The sequence below is a fragment of the Lutra lutra genome, chromosome 10 (genome assembly GCF_902655055.1).
Source record: "Lutra lutra chromosome 10, mLutLut1.2, whole genome shotgun sequence".
NCBI classification, from domain to species: Eukaryota; Metazoa; Chordata; class Mammalia; order Carnivora; family Mustelidae; genus Lutra; species Lutra lutra.
The window spans coordinates 94586238-94609458 of NC_062287.1; the positions used below are offsets into that span (position 1 = coordinate 94586238).

The 23221-nt window shown below is 37.4% G+C and overlaps 1 protein-coding gene across 2 annotated transcripts in view; it reads left to right on the forward strand.

Annotated features, from left to right (window-relative positions):
• Positions 1-23221, forward strand: part of TTC17 (tetratricopeptide repeat domain 17) — a 122769-nt gene that overhangs the window by 24722 nt on the left and 74826 nt on the right. For both annotated transcript variants that reach the window (XM_047694010.1, XM_047694011.1), the window contains exons 3-15: positions 277-446; positions 1093-1204; positions 1463-1594; positions 6917-7026; positions 7616-7760; positions 8469-8608; positions 10280-10440; positions 11721-11833; positions 14083-14229; positions 16142-16257; positions 16414-16579; positions 17713-17790; positions 17927-18151. In XM_047694010.1, coding sequence (XP_047549966.1) covers positions 277-446; positions 1093-1204; positions 1463-1594; positions 6917-7026; positions 7616-7760; positions 8469-8608; positions 10280-10440; positions 11721-11833; positions 14083-14229; positions 16142-16257; positions 16414-16579; positions 17713-17790; positions 17927-18151 — 1815 coding nt within the window. The remainder of the gene's footprint in view (positions 1-276; positions 447-1092; positions 1205-1462; positions 1595-6916; positions 7027-7615; positions 7761-8468; positions 8609-10279; positions 10441-11720; positions 11834-14082; positions 14230-16141; positions 16258-16413; positions 16580-17712; positions 17791-17926; positions 18152-23221) is intronic.

Here is a 23221-nt window from a genome sequence, read left to right on the forward strand (position 1 = left end):
GCTCTCGCTTCTCTCTCTCTGACAAATAAATAAATAAAATCTTTTTTAAAAAAATACAGTATATATAGGTTTTGTTACTATCTGTGGTTTTGGGTCTCCACTGGGAGTCTTAGAATATACCCCTACAGGTAAGGGGGGACTTCTGTGTTCAGAATCCTTATCTTCCTTCATAGAGGATTTTTCTGACTTCAACACATTAAATTCTCCCTTCTCTTATGTGTTGTCTAGACTGAAATATTAGAAAAATCCATTGTGTTTTCATTGTCTTCTCAACAGAAGCAATTAGTTGCTCAAAAAATTCATATAGAAGAGAATGAGGACAGAGATACTGGACTGGAACAGAGACATAATAAAGAGGATCCAGACTGCATCAAAGCCAAGGTACCCTTAGGGGACCTGGATCTGTATGATGGCACATACATAACTTTGGAAAGCAAAGACATCAGGTAAAGAAATTCTCTTTCCAGAAATAAAATTAATGTTTTCCTGAATAGACCTTTCTCAGATCGGTAAGAAATTATTTATCAAAGTGGATAAGCTTCAGTCACAGATGAGTTTATTGAAATTTGGAAGTTTAAAATACATGTAGGACTTTTAAATATCAATTAAAAATACTTAATACCACAGAAGATTGAACAATTTATAGGAAAAGAAATACAAATGGCCAACAAACATGTGGAAGATCTGTCTCTCAGTAACGATCAAGTAAGTACAAAATAAACCATTTAGATAGTTTTCACCTCTCAAATTGGAAAAAATATTTAAAAATCAGTAACTAGTAAAAATGTGGAGAGGCTGTCAACAGAAGTGTAAATCAGTTTAACATTTCTGGGAAGAATATTGAAAAACTTTTAAAAAAGTTCATAATCCTGACATTCCTTGGTCTACCTGCTGTTTTCTCTCTTTTGATTTATCTCCTTTAAGTGAAACTCCTAAAATACTGCCTCCCAAGAGTTGCTGTGAGAGAAAGGTTGAATGTGGACTAATACTGGTTGTAAAGATGAGATGCTAGGAGAGTATAGTTCAGTCAGGGAAAAACTAGACATTTTTTCACCTTTCATTGATTTATTGCCCCTGGCTTCTTGATTTTAGCCCTGAAGATTATATAGACACAGAATCTCCTGTCCCTCCAGACCCTGAGCAACCTGATTGTACCAAAATTCTAGAACTTCCATATAGTATACATGCTTTTCAACATCTGCGAGTAAGTAGAGAGATTTGGGATTTTTTTTTTTAATATTTTTTTCTGTAATTTAGTCTCCTGCTTATAAATATTTTTTCTTTCTTCTCCCCTTCCAAACAGATTTATAATTTTACAAACATCTCCTATTTCTTAAAACTCCTTTAAAATAAGTGCTATAAGATACTGAGTTACTTGTGAGCTTTCGTCTTATGATTTCCTTTTTCTGGGTGTGTGGTTTTTGTTTTGTTTTTTTTTTTTCATTTTTTTCCTTCTCTTCAGGGTGTACAAGAGAGAGTTAATCTTTCTGCACCTCTATTACCTAAAGAAGATCCAATCTTCACATATTTATCTAAACGACTAGGAAGAAGTATAGATGACATAGGTCACCTCATTCATGAAGGGCTGCAGAAGGTAAGTCATCAGTGATTGAAAGGGCCAGAGACTCTGTGTGCAGACGGTCTTTTTTCCTCAGAAAATAATCTGCCTAGATTATTTTTGTCTAGAGAGTGATTTTAAATATGGTTACATTAATATAAACTATATGGTTCAAAGCTAGGGAGAAACATTGGTAGTCTAGTCCCCTCTACCAGGAAGGGATGCCAAAAGGTTTATTTAAACTAATTCATGAAAAAGCAAATTATAAGCCAACATAAGCAACAGGGCTTATAGGCTAGATTATATATTTTGAATGTGAAAGAAAATCTAACATTAGCGTCTTTGAAATATTTACCCAGTACATAGATCATCACTGTTCTCTGGACAGAAAACAATCACTACCAACAATAAAGTCTTCTGATAATTTTCTTTTAAGGAACCCTCTACTTTTAAAAACATGAAATAGAGAATTAAATTACATAACAGCATGCAAGAAATTAAATGTGTCATTCAGCATGACGTGTGGGAATTTAGAAAGCAGATTTTTTTTTAACTCTTCTCTGTGTCTGAGTTGTATCATAAAATGTAGGCTAGTGTCTTCCCTCCCTCCATCCCTCTCTCCCTTTCTTTCTTTCCTTTCTTAAAAAAAAAATTATTCATTTATTCAAAAAAGAGTAAGCGAGGGACACCAGGGTGGCTCAGTCAATTAAGCCGCCTTCAGCCCAGGGATGGAGTCCTGCATCGGGTTCCTTGCTCAGTGGGGAGCCTGCTTCTCTCTCTGCCTTTGCCTGCCACTCTGCCGACTTGTGGGCTCTCTCTCTCTCTCTCTCTCTCCCCCCAGCCCCGATAGATAAATAAATAAATAAATAGGTTTTTTTTGTTGTTGTTGTTTTGTTTTTTTAAAGAGAGAGAGAGCAAGCACACGAGAGCCGGGGTAACGGGCAGAGGAGGAGGGAGAGAAAGAAAATCTGAAACAGGCTCCACACCCAGTGTGGCACCTGACGCAGGGCTCAATCCCATGATCCCGAGATCACAACTGGAGCCAAAACCAAGAGCAGAATGCTTAATCGACTGAGCCACCCCGGTGCCCCAAAATGGAGGCTAGTTTTTAAGCAGTATTATAATGGTACTAGGTAAAATGTGAACGGGCAACATTTATATAGAGTTTATTATATGTTTATATGTTTATTCAAATACTACATATATATATATTTTGATGATTTTACAGCCAAGTTACTGTCTTCGTCTTGTTTTTCTGAAGGTAATGTAAAACAGTGCATCCCCAGAACTTGATGAGTAATAAAAACTACCTAGGAAAACTGGCCTAGGATTTAAAATACCTTCAGAGGATGGTTAGTTGAAAGTAGATCATAGTGGTAAGTTCTCTATAGAAAATTAAGGTAGAGGGTAATTGTGTGGCTACTTTAGATTGAACAGTTAGGGTCATCCTCTCTCTAAAGGTGAAATTTAAGCTAATACCTGAATGACAAGAAGGAACCAAAAGTCAGCAGTCGAGGAAGAGCATTCTAAGCCAAGGCAAAGGCTCTGAAGACTTTATGAGCTCAGTAGTGTAGGAGTCTGCTCAGGCTGCCATCATAAAATACCACAGACTGGGTGGCTTAAACAACAGAAACTTCTTTCTCATAGTTGTGAACGTTGGGGAGTCCAGGATAAGGTGCTGGCTGATTCATTCCTGCTGAGGACTTTCTTCCTGCCTTGCAGATGACCACCTTCTCACTGTGTCCTCACATGTCCCCTTCTCTGTGTGTGTGTGGGGGAGAGATCTGGTATGTTTTCCTCTTCTTATGAAGGAACTGGCCTTATTGGATTAGGGCCCTACTCTTAGGATCTCATTTAACCTTTAGCACCTCTTCCTAGGCCCTGTCTTCATGTACAGTCACACTGGGGGTTAGGGCTTCCACATGTAAATTGACAGGGTCGGGGGTCAGGGAGAGACACCAAAATTCAGTCTTTAACAGGTGAAGCTCCCTAAGGTTGGAGCCTAGTGAGGAAAGGAGAGGAAAGGAGCCAAAGATGTAGACCAGGTCCAGACTAAGCAGGCCTCTGAAAACTAGAGTAAGACTCTGTGCGCTGAGACCTGAGTGCTGGGAGGCTAGAGCGGAGGAATGACATAATTCAATTAATTTTTTTTTAAAGATTTTATTTATTTATTTATTTGACAGAGACACACACAGTGAGAGAGGGAACACAAGCAGGAGGAGTGGGAGAGGGAGAAGCAGGCTTCCCGCAGGGCAGGGAGCCCGATGTGGGACTGGACCCCAGTACCCTGGGATCATGACCTGAGCCGAAGGCAAACGCTTAACGACTGAGCCACCCAGGTGCCCCGCAATTACTATTTTTAAAAATATACTCTTAAACTTAGTTGGAGAAATGACTGAAGGAACCCAAACTGAAAACAGAGAGACTAGTTCTAAGGCTGTGGGCAGTAATTCATGAGAGAGATGACATAGCTTGGACTAGAATGGTCAGTATTGGAAATGGAGGGACTTAAACTGTTTCAGGAAGTGTTTAGAAGTTTAGAAGCTGATGAGTTAGATGTGGGGAATGAAGGGAATAGAGGAATTGAGAATAATTCCTGAAGTCTTGGCATGAACAACTTGAAGGAAGAGCAGTGTTGGGGTAGAGGGACAGAAGATAGAGTCTGCTTTGGTCACATTAAATTTTGAAATACCTGGGGCGCTTGGGTGGCTCAGTGGGTTAAAGCCTCTGCCTTCAGCTCAGGTCATGATCCCAGGGTCCTGGGATCGAGCCCTGCCTGGGGCTCTCTTCTCAGCAGGGAGTCTGTGTCTGCTTCTTCCTCTGACCCTCCCACTGTTTGTGCTTGCCCGGGCGCACGTGCTCGCTCGCTTGCTCGCTCGCGCTCTCTCTCTCTCAAATAAATAAATAAATAAATAAATAAATATTTTTTAAAAAAAGAAAATGAATCAGGCAGGTACTCAGCCTGCTTCCCCCTCTCTCTCTGCCTGCCTCTCTGCCTACTCGTGATCTCTGTCAAATAAATAAATAAAATCTTAAAAAAAAAAAAAATACCTAGAAGAGACTTGAGCTCCAGGTGGTTCAGAGCTGGATAGATAGACAAAGGATAGTTAAGTAGGAGTGTTTGTAGCCATGGGACTGGATGAGCTCATCTAGAGGAGAGGGAAGTTTGAGAAGAGGCCACTCTGAGTCCCTGGTCCTTCCATAGTTAGCTGTCAAGCATAGGGGGAGAGTTCAGCAAAAGAGATCCAAAAGGGTATCCAGAAGAATGCGGTCTCCTAAAAGCCAAGGGAAAAGGTGTCCAAGAGAAGGAGAAAGTATTGACGGTGAAATTTTATGAGAAATCTTACAGAAAAATTTCTCCTTTAAAGATGTGTTTTTCTCTTACTTCCAATATATTGTGATTTCTCTTACTTCCAATATATTCCAATATATACTTCATACACACACACACATACATACATACATACAAACACATGTATAGACCATCATAGTCTACTTATCACAGTGTTTTCACTTATTCCTATAGAATTTGTAATCGATTTTTTGGTCCCAATTCACAAAGTCTGAACGTAAGAGATAAAAATCAAAGCATTTGTTAATTTGAAAAAAACTTTCTCAAAGGGCTGTCAAAACAGACTGAAACCTAAGTCTTAAGTCAGATCTGAAAGAATGTGGCACATATCCCTTAACAACATACACAAGGGTTATACCCTTATTTGCGTCACTTGCAAATTCCATACATTTCTTGAAGAGGGAATACTTAAAGCTGATTAATGCAGAATTGTACTTAGTTTTAATATTAAAAATAACTGTTTTTGAAGAAAACAATTTGTCCTTGTGGAAAAAATTCAGACTACATAAATCTATAAAAGAGAAAATTTTAAAAAATTCAGACATCATTACTATCTTACAATGTAATCTTTTTATTTTTATTTTTACACATCTTTATAGTTAAAAGTTATTTTCATAAGTTTTTGTTTTTTTTTTTTAAGAGAGCGAGAACACAGGGGCGGTAGGCAGGTGATGGGCAGAGAGAGGGGTTGTGAGATTCTTTAAGCAGGTTCTGCGCTCCGATCCTGATGCAGGGCTTCGTCTCATTTTCCTAAGATCATGACCTGAGCCGAATCAAGAGCTGGGCGCTTAACTCACTGAGCCACCCAGGTGCCCCTAAAATTTTAATAGTGGAATTGTGGGCGTCAAAGTGTAATCATATTTTAAGGCTTTTTACATAATGTTGCAAACTGTCCCCCAGAAATGTTGCATTCACCTAACATTTCTACGGTTAATATCTGAAGTTAATATACTTACAACTCAAAGTATAGCCCACAATGAGTGGGCATTCTTTTTAATCTTTGCGAATTTATAAAAGGAAAATTTGTATCTTTTTTCTTTATATTCTTAAGTTTTACATCATTTTCCTGCTAATTGCCCATTGTTTTGAACTTTTGAATTTGTCTCTGCATGTTTTTGACCCATATTCTCTTGTATTTTGTCTTGTATTCTTGTCTTTCTTTTTTAGAGCTCTTTATGTATTAAAGATAGTAAACAGTAGTTGTCATATATACTTTACCCAGTTTATCTTAAATTTTATAACTTTTTTTTTAACTTCATATGACTTCTTTTTGCCATGCCAAATTTGAATTTTCTCTACATGGGCTTAAACGATTTACACTGAGTTTTTGTCATGGTCCAGTTCAGTGTTTAGACCTCTGTGTGGTTGAAATTAGTATATGTTATGAATCCAAGCCACAGAAGAAGCATACCTATCTCAATTTCTGTTTAACTTCACTAAATAATACACTTACTACTCTATACTAAAGACATAATTTTTAACAGTGAAGGTTTGGATTGTGAACACAGATGAAAGAAGAACAAATAAAAATTCATTGTTTACAAAAGGATAAGCCTGCCTTTTGCTTACATATGTACCTTCATTCAGATATTTAAATAAATAGGAAACTTTGTTAACTTGAGGAATTTCATGTTGGAACAACTGGCATTTCTAAGTAGGTTAGGTCCTAACTTCTAAAGTCCTGAAATAGGAATCAACAAGTTAGGGTCACTTGGTGGGCTTTTCAGCTTAATTTCCCTCTTGGAGCAAGAGCTTGAATTTGAGTGGTCTCTCCATGGAGATGACACCTGAAGGCACTTACTTGCTCTGCTGGTGATCAGGAGGCTCCTTTGACAGATGTAGTTTCTTGGTACTTTGTCCCCTGCTTATTCATTGGTGTAATGTCTTGTTCTTCAGCTTATATTTCAGAAGAGGCAGAATAGTGAAGGTGCTGATTTTGAACATTCTGAGTCGAAGAAAGTGTGATGAGTTGTGTTGGATTGTTCTCTTATTTGTTTAATCTCTAGAATTCTTCCTCATGGGTACTGTATAACATGGCTTCATTTTATTGGAGAATAAAGAATGAGCCATATCAAGTAGTGGAATGTGCCATGCGAGCACTTCACTTCTCTTCCAGGTGAGTTTTCTCCCTTTCTGGATTTCCTGACTCTCCATATAAATCAAGAGTGGTAAAGAAGCAGCACATAAGAAAGCAATATGAAGAAGCATTGTGTTGTACTTAACACTCTCCTCTGTACATGTTCAAAGAATTTAGTCCCATCACAAAAAAATGACAGATGTCAAAGAGTTTCGTTGTTAATAGCACAGTATCTTTCTGATTTCCATTAAGGAAAAAATATATAATGTAGAGGCCCTCTGGTTCACTTGAAACTTGACTATAAGGACCTTGCCTGGAGGAATTAGCATAAATTAAATTTTTCTCAAAGCAAATAATGAGCCCTAAATACATTTTACAGCCATAAAGTATCTGCCCAACCTTATTTCTATGGCAAAATTCATAGCTGTCAGATTGAATAAGCACCATCAGTTATATAAAAATGGAACAGTAGGATTTTCTTCAATTATTTTTTCTATCAGTACACTCAAAGTTATTTTTCTAAGTTCAATAACTTCGAATGTAATGTTCTCTTGTCAAATAGTTACACGGAGTCACGGAGCACACACGTCTCTCCTAACACCGAATTGCACCTCTCCTTCTCTTGTAGGCACAATAAAGACATTGCCCTGGTCAACTTGGCAAATGTGCTGCACAGAGCACACTTCTCTGCAGATGCTGCAGTGGTGGTCCATGCAGCCCTGGATGACAGTGACTTCTTCACCAGCTATTACACTTTGGGAAATATATATGCAGTAAATACAACTTTGTGTTTTCATGAGCTAAACCAGTTGCTATTTCCTTTTCTTTTTAAAAAAATTTTATTTTCAACTAAAAAATTACCTTTTTTCCCCTTCCTCTTTTGGTCTGAACGAGGAAAAGGGAATGGAAATGAAGAAATTAGGGGGAAAATACCTCAACATAATAATGTATCCTAATGGTCCTAGCCTCTTGACAAAAAAGAAAAATAATTAAATTGATAAGAGTCTTAAATTCCTGCAGAGTACCCCTCTGAAGATAGCACTACTTTCTAGTTAAGCAATCTTACAGCATATCTTATGTTGTGGATTTGGTCACTGATCAAAAATAGTGTTCACCAGGGGCACCTGGGTGGCTCAGATGGTTAAGCGTCTGCTTCGGCTCAAATCATGATCTCCAGGACCCGGGATCAAGCCCCACCTTGGGCTGCTACCTTAGTGGGGAGTCTGCTGCTCCCTCTCCCTCTGCCTCTCCCCTGTCCCTCCCCCTGCTAGTGCTCTGTCTCTCTGTCTCTCTCAAATGAATAAATAAATAAAACAAAACAAAATTATTAAAAATAATGTTTGCTGTAGAGTGAGATGTAAGTGTGATCTTGTAAGTCGTTAGGGGGTTTGGGCAGGTCCAACCATGCCGTGACTAATGTTTTCCTTCTGTGTGTGTATATGTGTGTGTGTGTGTGTGTGTGTGTGTTTTTGTCTCTTCAGATGCTGGGGGAGTATAACCACTCAGTGCTCTGTTATGACCATGCTTTGCAGGCCAAACCTGGCTTTGAGCAAGCTATAAAGAGGAAGCATGCTGTCCTTTGTCAGCAAAAACTCGAGCAGAAATTGGAAGCTCAACATAGGTAATTGGGAGAGAAAATGTTACTGAAGCTGTAACACTCTAGAACCATAAGCTAGACCCGTGTAGGGTAATGCCCGTGTTAATTTGTTCATAAGAATTAAAAACACCTCTTCACTGCTGCTAGTCCTATCCCTTTTCTTCAGATCCAGTGTGGGTTAGCACAACTCAGAGTTTGTGTAGAGGAATCTTTAATAGTATGAGTTCCAGGAACTAGAGAATATTTGCAGTAAATTCTGTCATTTAGGTCTTTATACTTTGACCATCAGTTACTTTTATGATGGAGTAGGGGCACTGCCAGATAATTAGAAATTCAGTTATGTTTTAGTTTCCACAGAATACATTGTCAGAAAAATAACTTGCACATGCTGTATTTGCTCTTTCTCCCCGTTAGATGCTAGGATTGGGCTAATGTTACATTAGTTAAGTGACACTGAGAAACATTATTTGGCCCATATTTTAATCCAATTTCTGTAAATTGTGCAGTGATGAAGTGCTGTTGTACTTGGTCCTTGCAATATACTCAATAAAAATGTATTTGATTCCATAAATAGTAGGGCCAGTTAGGAAACTTCACATAACTTGAAATGAATTATTCTTACGGAATTAGCCTCCATGTTTTGAGGCAGTTTTTGATTATTAGAGAATTAAATGGAGATTTGGAACTCATTAAACTATTGCATTTGCTTATTTTCCAATCATTTTAAAGCATAATGTGGTGAAAAGGAAGGAATGACCACTTACTTGTTTATACTGACTTCTGTTACACCTGATCAGAACTTGTCCTGGCTGAGCAAATTGGTTCTCCCATACACAATCTGTACAGCTCGTAAATCTCCATGTGTTACGATGTAGTAGGTAAAAATGATTCTGTGACTGAATATAATCAGGCAGCTGATTTATTGATACCAGATGGTACACAAAATATCTTTCTAAGCCGGGTTTCTGTGTTTTTTTTCCAAAAATCCACAAACACAAGGAGCTAGAGTTTAAGAGCAAGGTACTGTTGGCCCTTTCTCTTAACCTTGTCTTTATGTAGAATCAAAAGAAAAGATGAAAAGGTGGCAGTAGAACTAACACGGACTTTGTGGGGGGAAGTAGAATAGTTGTTGAATATGTCAATATGTATGAATATGAAATAGAATAGTTGTTGAATATGTCAAGATTTATAGTGTGTTGCTATATCTCTTGGGTACCTGAACAGTCCAACACACCATTTAATGTCAAAAGAGCCCTTTGTAAGGGAAGAACTTTGCATCCATCTTTTTGCCACTAACTTTTAATAAAATAATAGATTTATTTTGCCCCCATTATTTTTAAATTTGTGGTGCAGTGGTTGTATGTTAAAAGGAAAAAACTAGCAATTATTGCTGAGGACCAGAAAAAAATCTATACAGTATGTGAGTTTAAAAATTCAGTTTTAGGAGCACCTGGGTGGCTCAGTGGGTTAAGCCTCTGCCTTCAACTCAGGTCATGATCTTAGGGTCCTGGGATTGAGCCCCACACCAGGCTCTCTGCTCAGCAGGGAGCCTGCTTCCCCCTCTCTGCCTGCCTCTCTGCCTACTTGTAATCTCTGTCTGTCAAATAAATAAATAAATAAATAATTTTTTTAAGAAGTTCTAAAAATTCCATTTTAAAGCTCTGTAACTTTTTCCTGGTGTTAAAAAATGTTAAGATCCCTCCAGCGAACACTGAATGAGTTGAAAGAATATCAAAAACAGCATGACCACTACCTGAGACAGCAGGAGATCCTAGAAAAACATAAGCTGATTCAGGAAGAGCAAATCTTAAGAAATATCATCCACGAGACACAGATGGCAAAAGAGGCACAGTTAGGTGAGTATTGATTCCAAATAAAGACAGTTTAGGAAGTTTACTTCTAGCATGTTCTACTTTCGTAACTTTTGTGTAGCCCTAAAACAGTATAAAGTTGTGCTTATGACTTCCCTCAGTCTTAAAATCGAGTCATCATCAAGTTTTTTTTTTAATTCACATTTTAAAGTAAAAATTAAATCTTTTCAATCTTAGAAGTCTTAACAACAGTTGTTTGATTTAGTAAGTCTCTTGGAGACCTTGTTAAAATACAGATTCTTCTGAGGTAGGACCTGAGATTCTGAATTTCTAGCAAGCTCCTATTTGATGTCTGTTTTTGTTGGTCTGAAAACACAACGTGAGTAACATGGCCTTATACCAAGTAAACACAAGCCACACACACCCTTGAAACAAACCATCTACTGTCAAGCCAACACTGGCAATAAGGCTGTCTTATTTTTCTTCCTCCCTTAAAAACAAATATTTTAGGCTAGAATTTGTCTCAAGCAGGAACTCTTAACTTTGGTCAATGGATTAATTTCAGGGGATTCTGAAATCCTCCCCCAAAATATATGCTGTAATATGTATGTGCACAATTTTTTTTCTGGGAAGAAGGCATATAGCTTTTATTAAAATCTCTCAGAGTCCATGACCCAGAAGTTAGAACTACTGTCTAAGGACACTTGGGGTGACAGGATATCAGCGACTTGGTTATATCCAGAATGTTTCACTTCTAATAAAACCCTAAGGGAGCAGATCTAACAACTGACACCAAAGAATAAATTAATGGAGTATTGATATGGAAGGTCTCTTAAATCTTTGAACCTTAGCTGTGACCATTTAAAGTCCATTTTACAATCCACGTACTAGGTTTTCTTTGCTATTTTGAGTATAAAGAATATGTTCAGTTCTTTGGGTTATTTACTGCTTGCTCTATATTACAATGTAACCAGAGCTCTTGTAATAATTTTGAAACAGAATTATGAAGTATATAAAGCAGATTGTCTCCAGAGAGATGGCAAAAGTCTCTTAAAACAATGTAATTGATAGATTTTACTGTCACAGAATGTAATTACTAGAAGATATTTTGGTGATTTAGTGGAACCCCTTTGTTTTTTATAGTTAGAGAAACTGAGACTTCTTTAGAACGATTTAATTTAGCTAACTATTAATGACTGTTTCCGTGTATGGTACCCCCTGTGTAAGTACTTTGCCAGGCTCTGGAATGAAGTGACTCAGACCAAAGAAACCGTGTTGGCGTTGCTGATGTTTCTCAAAAATTGTAATTTCTTTTCTTATTCCAGGAAATCATCAGATATGCCGTCTGGTCAACCAGCAGCATAGTTTACATTGCCAGTGGGACCAACCTGTGCGCTACCATCGTGGAGATATTTTTGAAAATGTGGACTATGTTCAGGTCTTTTTCTTGCTGTCTTCTAGTTCTTATAACTTTGCATATCTAAGAGTAATACTGCTTAATATCGCTTTTCCCCCTTGATTCCTTGTATATTTGATCCCCAAATTTGTTACTAATTTAAGATTTTGAGTATGTTTATGAAGTCAGATTTTATAGATAGTACTCAGTTACTTCTTGCATGACATTTCCAGTCCCCCCAAGGACTAGCTGTATATGTCTTTGTTTCTTTTCTCCTTTACCATGAGAGCTAGATTGGGCTGTATTTAACTCAAAGCCTTCATCTCCCTTTTAACTTGCTGGAGTAAGACCAGTAATTTAAAATTTGGGAAAGAGTAGCCATGCTCTTTCCTCGAGTCATCAGTCCAGTTATGTTGCTTCAACTAAAAACATTAACAAAATGATCATTATCAACAGAAAATTTTTATTAAGCACTGTTGCTACATGGCATGGGTATTTTCTCTCTCTTTCTTTCTCTGTGAGTATCCATACATAGACATGTGTGTATACACACACACACACACACACACACATGCATGAAGTCATATACATACAATCCTAGGCTAACTAGTTGGGAAGAAATAATACATATATTTAATGATACCAGAGGGCATCTAATTGGACTGATAGCAGATAGTAAGCACAACCAGAGTTCCAAATATCATCCAAAAGGATGTTGGAAATAAAGTGAAGTTTATCATATCCTATTGAAACCTATCATATCTTTAATCATAGATACAGGAATTTCCAGAGATGAGCAGTTAAGATAATTAATAGATCAGAACAGCTTCTATAGGAGGACAAACGATGAAGAATTAGTACTCTTTAGTCTGAAAAAACCCAGAACTCATTGAGAAAAAGAAGCAAAAATTAAGAGGCTGTTTAGGGGAGTATTAGTAATGAAGACCAAATGCCTCCCATGATTTTTGTCAACTAGTTCCTAACAGTATCCCATGTTTAGTTTTCAAACACAGTAAAGGGAGATCACACTTACACAGCTGATATTATAGCTGTCTTTTTTTTGTTTTAAGATTATATTTCTTTATTTATGAGAGAGGGCCAGAGAGCACGAACAGGGGGAGCAGCAGAGGGAGAGGAAGAAACAGGCTCCCCATGGAGCAGGGAGCCTGATGCAAGGGTCAGTCCCAGGACCTTGGGATCATGACCTGACCCGAAGGCAGATGCTTAAGTGACTAAGTCACCCAGCTGCCCCTATAGATCCCTGTCTTAAATCCAAACATTATTTTAAGGGGGAAAAAGGGAATAATACTTACAGATGACACAGACTGAAACCAAGGTGACTTTTGGTTATCATGATGGTCTCAAGAAGACCATTTGGAAGACTCCCCTATACTAGTGTAGCTTCAGTATTATATATCCATAAGTTGCATCTCTGTTATATAGTGAATGAATCCATTCTTTTCTACTCCCTCCCATCCTGGTCCCATTCCCTTATCTAACAATGTTTTAGAAATAAACAGGAATTGGGGTATCCCCTAAGAATATCAAGCATTGATTTACCTTGGTTTGGAGGGAGGCTATATTTCTATTGGGAGTTGATTGTATAATGGTTATAATGCCTAAGTCATAGCTATATTAAACTCCTGAGAGCCCTTTTTCAAGTTCCTTGCTTCTCACATAGCACACTAATTCTACAGAGTACCGATCATTTTAGTCTAGACAGGGGAGGGCAATAATGAGCCAAACATCTTAGATAATCAGCTCATGTTTAAACTTAAAAGAGACTAAATCACAGAAGGGAAGTAAAGGGACAGTAAAGAAAGAAAGAATCCATGCCATTTTTCTCATACTCCAATAAAATAGTTGATTAAAAGTTGCTAAACTGTGCATTTTCTGAGAGAATAGTGTTGGAGCCTAGTTCTAAAAATGTAAAGCTCTGATTATTACTGACCTACTTTCAGATTTCCTTCTGGGTTTGAGTATTCACTGAGGTTTTGAGTTGGATTAAATCTTTTTTTTTTTTTAAAGATTTTATTTATTTATTTGACAGAGAGAGATCACAAGTAGATGGAGAGGCAGGCAGAGAGAGAGAAAGAGAGAGGGAAGCAGGATCTCTGCAGAGCAGAGAACCTGATGCGGGACTCGATCCCAGGACCCCGAGATCATGACCTGAGCCGAAGGCAGCGGCTTAACCCACTGAGCCACCCAGGCGCCCCTTGAGTTGGATTAAATCTTAATCACAACTTCTTTTCTGCTTCTAGTTTGATTCAACTTTTCTTTTCATTTTCTAGTTTGGTGAGGATTCATCAACCTCCAGTATGATGTCTGTGAACTTTGATGTTCAGGCAAATCAGAGTGATATCAGTGATTTGGTCAAGTCTTCTCCTGTAGCCCATTCCATTCTCTGGATCTGGGGCAGGGATTCTGATGCATATAGGGTGAGTGAATAAAGGATGATGAAGCATTTTTCTCAAACAAGATTTCTGAAAGCAGTGATGGTCCTTATCACTGTTGAGCTTAGCTCAGCAAACACTTAGTCAACTTCTATTAAACACAAGGCATTCTTCTAAGTAGTAGATTAGCAAGACACAGGGTTTGCCTTGAGTTCTTCTTCCCAATCAAGTGAGGCATATAGACACTCCAATTTTGGTTCAAAACTTTGGGCTCTGAGTATAATTACCAACCCTCAAAAGTTTCTAAACTTGACCTAAGTATATGCTTCTATATACAGTTGACCCTTGAACAACATGGGGGCTAGAGGGGCCGACCCCCCCATACACAGTCAGAAATCTGCGTATAACTTTTTTGATTCCCCAAAAACTTAACTACTAATAGCCTACTATTGACCGAAGCCTGACTGAGAACATAAACAGTAGATTAACACTTTTTTTTATGTTGTAGGTATTATATATTGTATTCTTACAATAAAGTAAGCTAGAGAAAAGAAAATGTTACTAAGAAAGTCATGAGGAAGAAAAAATACATATATAGTACTGCACTGTATTTATAAAAAAAAAAAATCCACGTGTAAATGGACCTGCATTGCTTGAAAAGCTGTGCTTTTCAAGGGCCAGCTATATTTCACTTTTTAATCAGCATTCTTTTATTGAGCTCCTATTTGTGCGTCAGGCTGGTACTGTGGATATGGTATGCGAGCTCTTTGCTGGACCTTGTATTCTATCAGATGATACAGATAATAAGTTAATAAGTATGTATTTTTTGTTTTTAAGATTTTATTTATTTATTTGAGAGAGAGAGACAGCTCAGGCAGGGGGAGTTGGGGGGAGTAGCAGAGGAACAGGGAGAAGAAACAAGTTTCCCACTGAGCAGGGCACCCGAAGTGGGACTTGATCCCAGGGCTGTGGCACTGTGACCTGAGCCAAAGGCAAATGTTTAACCGACTGAGCAACGCAAGCGCCCCAATAAATATGTATTTCTGACTAGCTAAGAAATAATTGTATGTTAGCCCATGGGGATACCAAGGTATGAGGACAGACACTATGTATTTTTTATTCAGTATTAAATTTTTAGAATTTAGTCCAGTTTATATTCTATCAGAATTAATATAGCCACTTAGATTTAATTCTGTGTAAAATAAATTCCCAAAAGTTTGATAACTCCAAGATTTAAGTTTAATAAGCCTCTGATGTATCTTATTTATATTTAGAAAAATGAACATTTTACATATCAAAACAATTGTTAAATTTTGGCATTGGAAAAGAAACCATCTTAGTTCAGGGAAAAGTAGTTTTCTGTGCCTGTTTTTTAAGCTCATATATGTTTTCAGGTACAAATCATAAACTCTACTTTAAACTGGCTTAAAAGAAAATATGCCTTATATTACAGAAAGTCCAGAGATGAGAGCAAGCTTTGGGTTTGGTTGATTAAATGGGCCAGTGATATCATCAGGGACCCGTTTCTTTCCTTTTTTTTAATTTGCCATCCCCGGTTTGGGTTTCATCTTAATGCTTGTCTTCCTCATGGTCATGAGGTAACAGCCTGCAGCAACTTGGAGCAACGTGTTCTTTGTTCCTATGTGGCAAAGGAGACAAAGACTGGCTTTTCTTTTTCAGAAGCCCCAAGCAAGCCTCTCCTTGTATCGCATGGGGCTCAGCCGACTTAGGCCTGCCAACCCTGAACCAGTCTATGGTAAAGCAGGTAGAATTACTAACATAGACTAATAGTCTTCGGTAGAAGGAACATGATAGAGTCTACAACAGTGTCTACAGGTTTTTTTAAATACGAAATTGTTCAGTTATCTTAATATATTTATATTCTTTTAAAAGTTTATTTAGCATGTTGAAATATTGAATGCAAGGAAATTTATGAGAAATTTTTTCTGTTTATTAGGACAAACAGCATATTCTTTGGCCTAAAAGAGCAGATTGTGCAGAAAGCTATCCTAGAGTCCCTCTTGGCGGGGAATTACCAACGTATTTTCTGCCACCGGAAAACAAAGGACTCAGGCAAGTGCTGATGGATTTGGCAAAGCACTTGATTCTGCATGATTGTCATCTGGCAGTTCTTTGAGAGCACCAGCCTTGGACTTGAAAGGTTAAGTCTTTATCTTGAAATCACCCAAACTTTGAAAATAAGAATCTTGTTCCTTTTTCTTGTGCCAGGATCCACGAACTCAACAGTGATGATTATTCTTCAGAAGAAGAGGCCCAAACCCCTGACTGTTCCATAACTGACTTCAGAAAAAGCCAGACTCTGTCCTACTTAGTCAAAGAATTAGAGGTCCGCATGGATCTGAAAGCCAAAATGCCAGATGACCATGCACGAAAAGTAAGGCTCACTTAGGCTGGTGTTCATTGCCGTCCATTCTGGGTGACTTCACAAGCCTCTTAGGTGGAACGAAAACTTGATAGAAGGCAGTTATTGAACGTGAAGTTTTTTTAAAACTGTTAAAGCATTGGTGAAATCATTAAGAAGACTTTCATGCTATTGAAGGAGTGTCAGGGAAATGTGCTTCAGGGCTGCTCATGCAGACCACATGAGCATTCTCTCAAATAAGAGTGCCGCAAAGATGAGCAACACAGAACTCTCTGTTTACTTGATGGGGCTCATCTACTGGGAGCCATTCTGACCCCTTCAGTTTAGCTTTGCATCCTCCAAGTCTCCAGGAGTCTGTATAAACTGAAAGCTTGAAGATTCTCTTTGTGGCCTTTTCAACCCTGTGGCCTTATGTAAGGTCCTTGGAAGTTTGTATGAATTTACAGATAATATAGATAAATTCCATTATGCATTGTACCTTAATTCCTGCTAGTTATGTATAACTAAGAGTGTTGTATTACTGACTAGAAATTCTACATTAGATACCATTCCAGAGATACAAATGAAAGATTAGATTTTTGCAGAGAAAACAGACCATCACAATAACCTTTTTAAAACTTAATTTTAAAACTGTGAACAGTTACTACTGACGGTCAACAAACATTTACTGAGGCGGAAAACATTATGTACCAGGCACTGTTTGGATTGCTAGGAAAGATAAATAGACCATGATCCCCACCTTAGAGTTACTCACAGTTACACACGTGTTGCAAGAACATAGCATAGTTGCAGATCTAGTGGTTTTCCAGCTAGGAAAGATAGAAGGTTTTTGTTGCCATTGGGTATTACATGCTGTTGTCTTTTGAATAATTTCTCTTTTGATTTTGGATACTTAGGTTGACTTTAAGGGGTATGTGTATGTGGTATACATCTTGTAACATGTTTTAGAGGAAATTACGGCTTTCATGTAAGCAGGTCAACACCTGTTGGTGATGACCTCATGTTTTATATATATAAATATATGATTATAAATGTCTATTCAAATTAGCTGTTCCTGAGGAGCTCAAGACTGCTATCTATAGAATTTTCTCAAATGTCTTCCCTCTTATTTTCAATTGAGTCAGTCTTCCTTTTGATGTTTTCAGATTTTGCTTTCCCGTATTAATAACTATACTATCCCAGAAGAAGAAATTGGGTCATTCTTATTTCACGCTATTAATAAGGTAAGTCTCCTGCTTTAGACAGTTGAAATTTAAATGCTTAGTATTTGTAATTAAAAATTAAAATGCATGCATTAAAAATCCTTGTTGGAACTAGTACTGTATTCTTTCAGCAACTGAGGTATTTTGGGTTTTTCAGCCAAATGCCCCTGTCTGGCTGATACTCAATGAAGCTGGACTCTACTGGAGAGCAGTAGGAAACAGCACTTTTGCTATTGCCTGTCTTCAGAGAGCTTTGAATTTGGCTCCACTTCAATACCAGGACATTCCTCTTGTGAACTTGGCCAACCTTTTGATTCACTATGGTCTCCATCTTGATGCCACTAAACTGCTCCTTCAAGCTTTGGCCATCAATAGCTCTGAGGTGAGGTTTTATGTTTCTCTGTAGCTCCATATACTATGTGGGAGTAACTCAAATTCAGGGTACAATTTGTATTTTTCTGGGGAAGGCATAAAAAAAAAGTCTCACGTTTTTATCAGAGTACAGTTTGCATACTTTAGGATGACATAAAACAAATTTTGTTTTGTCTTATTTTTGATGTTTTTTTGTATTGATTTATTTTGTACAAATGTAAAATTGTGCTAATCACATTTTTCTGTATCTTCTTGTTTTTATTCCCAGATATATCTTAGATATATTTAATTTATTTTCTTTAATTTTCATTCCACTTTAGCTAACATACAGTGTTATATTAGTCTCGTGTACAATGCAGTGATTCAACGCTTCCATACATCCCTGGGTGCTCATCACAAGTGCCCTCCTTCATCCCTATCTCCTGTTTCAGGTGCCTCTGCCTTCTGCCCACCTCTGCTCTGGTAACCATCAGTTTGTTCTCTGTAACTAAGAATCTGTTTCTTGGTTTATCTCTCTCTCTCTCTCTTTTTTTTTTTCCTTTGCTGCTTTTGTTTCTTAAATTCCATGTATGAGTGAAATCATAAGGTATTTGTCTTTCTGTGTCTTATTTCACTTAGTACTATACTCTCTAGCTCCCTCCATGTCATTGCAAATGACACGATTTCATTCTTTTTTATGGCTGAATAATACTTCATTGTGTGTGTGTGTGTGTGTGTATACACACCACATCTTTTTTATCCATTCATCTATCGATGAACCATAGAGCTTCTTCTGCATCTTGGCTATTGTAAATAATGCTGCTATAAACAAAGGGGTGCATTTATCCTTCTGAATTAGTGTTTTTGTCTTCTTTGGATAAATACCCAGTAGTGTGTTTGCTGGATCATAGGGTAGTTCTTTTTTTTTTTTTTTTTAAGTTTTATTTCTTTATTTGAGAGAGAGAGCATGAGTGGGAGGGGCAGAGGGAAAAGGAGAGAGAGAATCTCAAGCCAACTCTGTGCTGAGCGTGGAGCCTGATGCAGAGCTCGATCTCACTACCCTGAGATCACAACCTGAGCTGAAACCAAAAGTCAGTCACTTAACCAGACTGCCACTCAGGCGCCCCAGGAGTTCTATTTTTAATGTTTTTTTTTTCCAAATTTTTATTTAAGTTCTAATTAGTTAACATACAGTGTAATACTAGTTTTAGGAATAGAATTTAATCACATTCAACACAATAGGTATTAAGCCCTCCTTAATACCTATCACCCATTTAGCCCATTCCCCGCCTACCGCCCCTCCATCAATCCTCAGTTTGTTCTCTGTAGTCTCTTTTATGGTTTGCTTCCCTCTCTTTTTTCCCCTTCCCATATGTCATCTGTTTTCTCTCTTTAATTCCACATATGAGTGAAATCATACGGTTTTTTTTCTTTCTCTGACTAACTTCACTTAGCGTAATACACTCTAGCTTCATCCATGTCCTTGCAAATGGCAAGACTTCTTTTTGATGGCTGAGTAATATTCCACTGTATTTATGAATTCATCTTCTTTATCCACTTATCAGTCAGTGGACATTTGGGTTCTTTCCTTAATTTGCCTGTCGTTGATAATGCTGCTGTAAACGTCAGGGAGCATGTGCCCCTTCAAGTCAGTATGTTTGTAGCCTTTGGGTAAGTAGCTAGTAGTACAGTTGCTGGGTTATAGGGTAGTTCTATTTTTACCTTTTTGAGAACTTCCATACTGTTTTCCAGAGTGGCTGCACTATTTTGCTTTCCCGCCAACAGAGTGAGGGGTTCCCCTTTCTTTGTATCCTTGCCAGCATCTGTTGTCTCCCGTGCTGTTAATTTTAGCCATTCTGACAAGCGTGAGATGGTATCTCATCATGGTTTTGATTTGTATTTCCCTGATGATGAGTGATGTTGAACATCTTTTCATGTGTCTGTTGGCCATCTAGATGTCTTATTTGGAAAAATAGCTGTTCATGTCTTCTGCCTATTTTGTAATTGTATTTTTTTTTAGTATTGAGTTGTATAGGTTCTTTATATATTTTGAATATTAACCCTTTATCAGATATGTCATGTGCAAATACCTTCTCCCATTCCATAGGTTGACTTTTAATTTTGTTGATTATTTCCTTCACTATACAGAAGCTTTTTATTTTGATGTAGTCCCAGTAGTTTATTTTTGTTTTTAATTCCCTTTGTCCCAGGAGACCTATCTATAAAAACATTGCTATGGCTGATGTCAGAGAAATTACTGCCTTGTTCTCTTCTAGGAATTTTATGTTTTCAGGTCTCACATTTAGGTCTTTAATCCATTTTCAGTTTATTTTTATGTGTGGTGTAAGAAAGTAGTCCAGTTTTATTACTATTTACTGACCAGTTTTTCCAACACCATTTGTTGAAAACTATCTTTTTTCGATTAGATATATTCTGTCCTGATTTAATAAGATTAACCATATAATTGTAGGTTAATTTTTGGGTTTTCTGTTCTGTTCCATTGATCTGTATATCTGTTTTTGTGCCGGTACCATTCTGTTTTGATTACTACAGTTTTATACTGTAACTTGACATCCAGAATTGTCATACTTCCAGCTTTGCTTTTCTTTTTCAAAGTTGCTTTGGCTATTCAAGGTCTTTTGTGGTTCCATATTAATCTTGGGATTTTTTTGTTCTAGTTCTGCAAAAAATGCTGTTGGTGTTTTGATAAAGATTTTATTCAATGTGTAGATTGCTTTGGGTAGTGTAGACATTTTAACAATGTTTTTTCTTCCAACTCATGAATGTGGGATTTCTTTCCATTTGTTTGTGTTCTCTTCAATTTCTTTCATCAGTGTTTTACAGTTTTCAGAGTATAATTCTTTCACCTCTTTGGTTAGGTTTATTCATAGGTCTTATTTTTGGTACGGCTGTAAATGGGATTGTTTTTTCAATTTCTCTTTTTGCTCCTTCATTATTAGTATGTACAAATGCAACAAATTTCTGCACATTGATTTTATATCCTATGATTTTACTCAATTCACTTAACAGTTTTAGTAATTTTTTGGAGTCTTTAGGCTTTTCTATATATGGTATCACATCATCTGCAAATAGTAAAACATTTTACTTCTTCCTTACCGATTTGGATTCCTTGTATTTCTTTTTGTCTGATTGCTGAGACTAAGACTTCCAGTACTATGTTGAATAAAAGTGGTGAGAGTGGACATCCTGTCTTGTTCCTGATGTTAGGGGAAAAGCTCTGTTTTTCCCCATTGAGGGTGATGTTTATTGTGGGTTTTTCATATATGCCCTTCATTATGTTGAGGTGTGTTCCCTCTAGACCTACTTTGTTGAGGACTTTTATCATGAATGGATGTTGTACTTTTGTCAAATGCTTTTTCTGTATTTACTGAAATGATCATAAAATTTTTATCCTTTCTCTTAACTGATGTGATGTATCACATTGATTGATATGTGAATATTGAATCACCATTGTATCCTGGGAGTAAATCACATTTGATTGTGATGAATGATTTTTGTTAATTTATTGTTGGATTCAGTTTGTTAGTATTTTGTCCAGGATATTTGCACCTATGTTCATCAGAAATACTGGCCTATAGTTCTCTTGTGTCATTTCTTTATTTTAAATGAGTGAAATTTATAATTATGTGCTTAATTTATTTTTAGGAACTTAATGTTTAAATAAGAATGACACAGCTGCTAAAAATATACTGCCACTTTTTTATGTCAGTCTGAAACATCTGGTTCTTTATCCTACTCATCACAGTATGCCTGCTGCTTAATATTATATTGTTTTACAACTTTAACTTATAGATATCTTTTTTTTTTAAAGATTTTATTTATTTATTTGACAGAGATCACAAGTAGATGGAGAGGCAGGCAGAGAGAGAGAGAGAGAGAGAGAATCAGGCTCCCCGCTGAGCAGAGAGCCTGACGCGGGACTCGATCCCAGGACCCCGAGATCATGACCTGAGCCGAAGGCAGCGGCTTAACCCACTGAGCCACCCAGGCGCCCCGATTTATAGATATCTTTATATCAACCAAGCCAGAGCATAATTTAAAGGTCGCATTGATAAGAATAGATAGATGGGTTAATATTCATGCCCTGAACCTCCCACATGCAGCCCATGGAGTTAATCACTGCTGTGTAGTTAATTACTCTAGTTCATAATTTCTGAGATGCAGCTTCTCTGAAATAAGGATGCGTGTTACAATTGATGACAACCTAGGTTTGATGAAATACAGTTATAGTAAATATACAATTAAATTGCTCTTATACCTATATTTAAATGTTCATAAGTTTTATATCCAAAAAAAATTTATTTATTTTAAAAGATTTTATTTATTTACTTGAGCAAGAGCACAAGCAGGGGGAGAAGCAGAGGCAGAGGGAGAAGGCTCCCCACTGAGAGGGGAGCCCCATGCAGGGCTCCATCCCAGTACCCTGAGATCATGAAGTGAACTAAAGTCAGATGCCCAATGGACTAAGCCACCCAGGTACCCATCCAAAAAAAAACTTTTAAAAGAAGTGTGCATGAGTGCTTTAGGTTTGTTTGTGATATTTCAGAACTAATTTTTTAAGTATGAGAAGAAAACATTGCCTGTTGAGAGTTTCCCTTGAAATACACAAATTCACAAGTAGATTTAAGCCAAACTTTACAGTTGCTATACTGTACAACAGGCCTGGTGCCAAAAAAGTATATCAGATATTTACCAAATGTTTTTTTGTGGGCCAAAAGCTGGGGGGGCAGGTGCAGGTACAGTGGGAACAGATGCTATATATGGGATGTGATGATTGGGCCCCCAAAGGCTCACCTCAGCTGTGTTCCCCTGATACTTATTTCACTTCCTGTTGTCACCAGCAAAGGCAATGAGGCAGTATTCCTCTGAAGAAAAAAGAGCTCCTTTAGAGATTAACTGCCTTTCTATATTTGAAAATTACAATAAAATTTCAGTTGTTAAATACTATGGTGCTACAGTAATAGTCAAAAGAGAAATCAGTGGATCAGAACAGATACCACAAAAATGCACCTTAATCAGCAAGCACCCTTCCCTCAACTATCAACATTTGGAAAGTCCTGTAAGTTTTTCTTCTCTTCAA